Consider the following 1,195-nt stretch of genomic DNA (forward strand, 5'->3'; position numbering starts at 1 on the left):
ATTAGTATAATTATTTATTGAATCTTTATTATTGTTTACACATTCTATTAATAAATAGAATTTACATGAATCGACGTCGATGCTCAAGGTCTCGCCACAGCCAATATTTACACCTATTTCAAATTTTGACGTTTCATTTCGTGATCCCCCCCCCCCAAAAAAAAGTTGACTATCCTGTTGCTGTGGATCTCTTATTTCATGATCTCGTAAGGTTGAATTTGGACAAACATAATTAACAACATAAACCTTTTGCAAATGACAGTAAACAAGAAGCTTACAATCATATGGATAATCAACAAATCAAAACACAATAAACGCTAAACAAGACGAACAAACTTGGTTTTCTTTATTTTTCAGCACAGATCGAAAAGAGAGCAATCAAAATGCCATCCTAATGATGGAAGAGAGTAACGTTATACTCCACAACCGCGTTACCGCCTTCGGATCTGCTATAAGTTTTAAGCTCTGCAAACCCTTTCGCCAACCTGAACTTCCCTCTTCCTCCGACCACCGTAAGCTCTCGATTTGCCACCGTTATAGTGTTCCTTGAGAATACGCTGAACGAGCTGCCGTTGAATTCGCCCCGTGTAAACCCGAAATCCAAGTACACTACCAGAGACAACGCGTGTTGGCTAGCCAATACCGAAAGGCCTTGGGCATTTCCGATGACCTCTGATGTAATGTCGGGACCAACGGTGAGTGGGTCATCTACGGCCAACACGGTGCCGAAGGGCATAAATGCGTTGTCGGGGAATATCGTTATGTTTGGACGGGCAACTAAAACAGCAGAAGGGTTCTCTCCGGTGAGTGTGTCGTGTAAAAAGAAGTGGAGATGGGTTACTTTTTTTGGGGAGGGAACATATGGCACGCTGTCGGAGTAATAGCCATGGCAACAAGTTTGTACGGTGGCCGAGGAGAGGATCAGAATCCAGGCGAATATCAAATTTCTTTCCATTGGATTTTTCCTACGAAACGATGGGTTTGAAACCGGAGGCTCTTCTTATACGGCCTAAGGAAACATCAAGGTTCATAAACTATTATAGCGTTTACTACGCTTCGTTGAATATTGTATCGAACACGAAAACAAATTGTGTTTAATTAATGTTAAAAAGTGATAAGGTTGACAACTAATTGGATTAAGATATTGTATCAAACATGAAATCATACTCTAAATTCATAATTAGTTCTTGATCTA

General features: G+C 40.3%; 1 protein-coding gene across 1 annotated transcript; it reads right to left on the bottom strand.

The window, feature by feature from the left end:
* Positions 1-323: 323 nt before the first annotated feature.
* Positions 324-987, bottom strand: LOC120202258 (dirigent protein 4-like). Its single transcript, XM_039202694.1, has one exon. It carries the CDS (start codon positions 953-955, stop codon positions 392-394), a length of 564 nt encoding a protein of 187 aa, XP_039058625.1. The 5' UTR covers positions 956-987; the 3' UTR covers positions 324-391.
* Between the last annotated feature and the right edge of the window lie 208 nt (positions 988-1,195).

This window comes from Hibiscus syriacus, unplaced genomic scaffold, assembly GCF_006381635.1.
Source record: "Hibiscus syriacus cultivar Baekdansim isolate YM2019G1 unplaced genomic scaffold, ASM638163v2 tig00008386_pilon, whole genome shotgun sequence".
Taxonomy (NCBI): Eukaryota; Viridiplantae; Streptophyta; class Magnoliopsida; order Malvales; family Malvaceae; genus Hibiscus; species Hibiscus syriacus.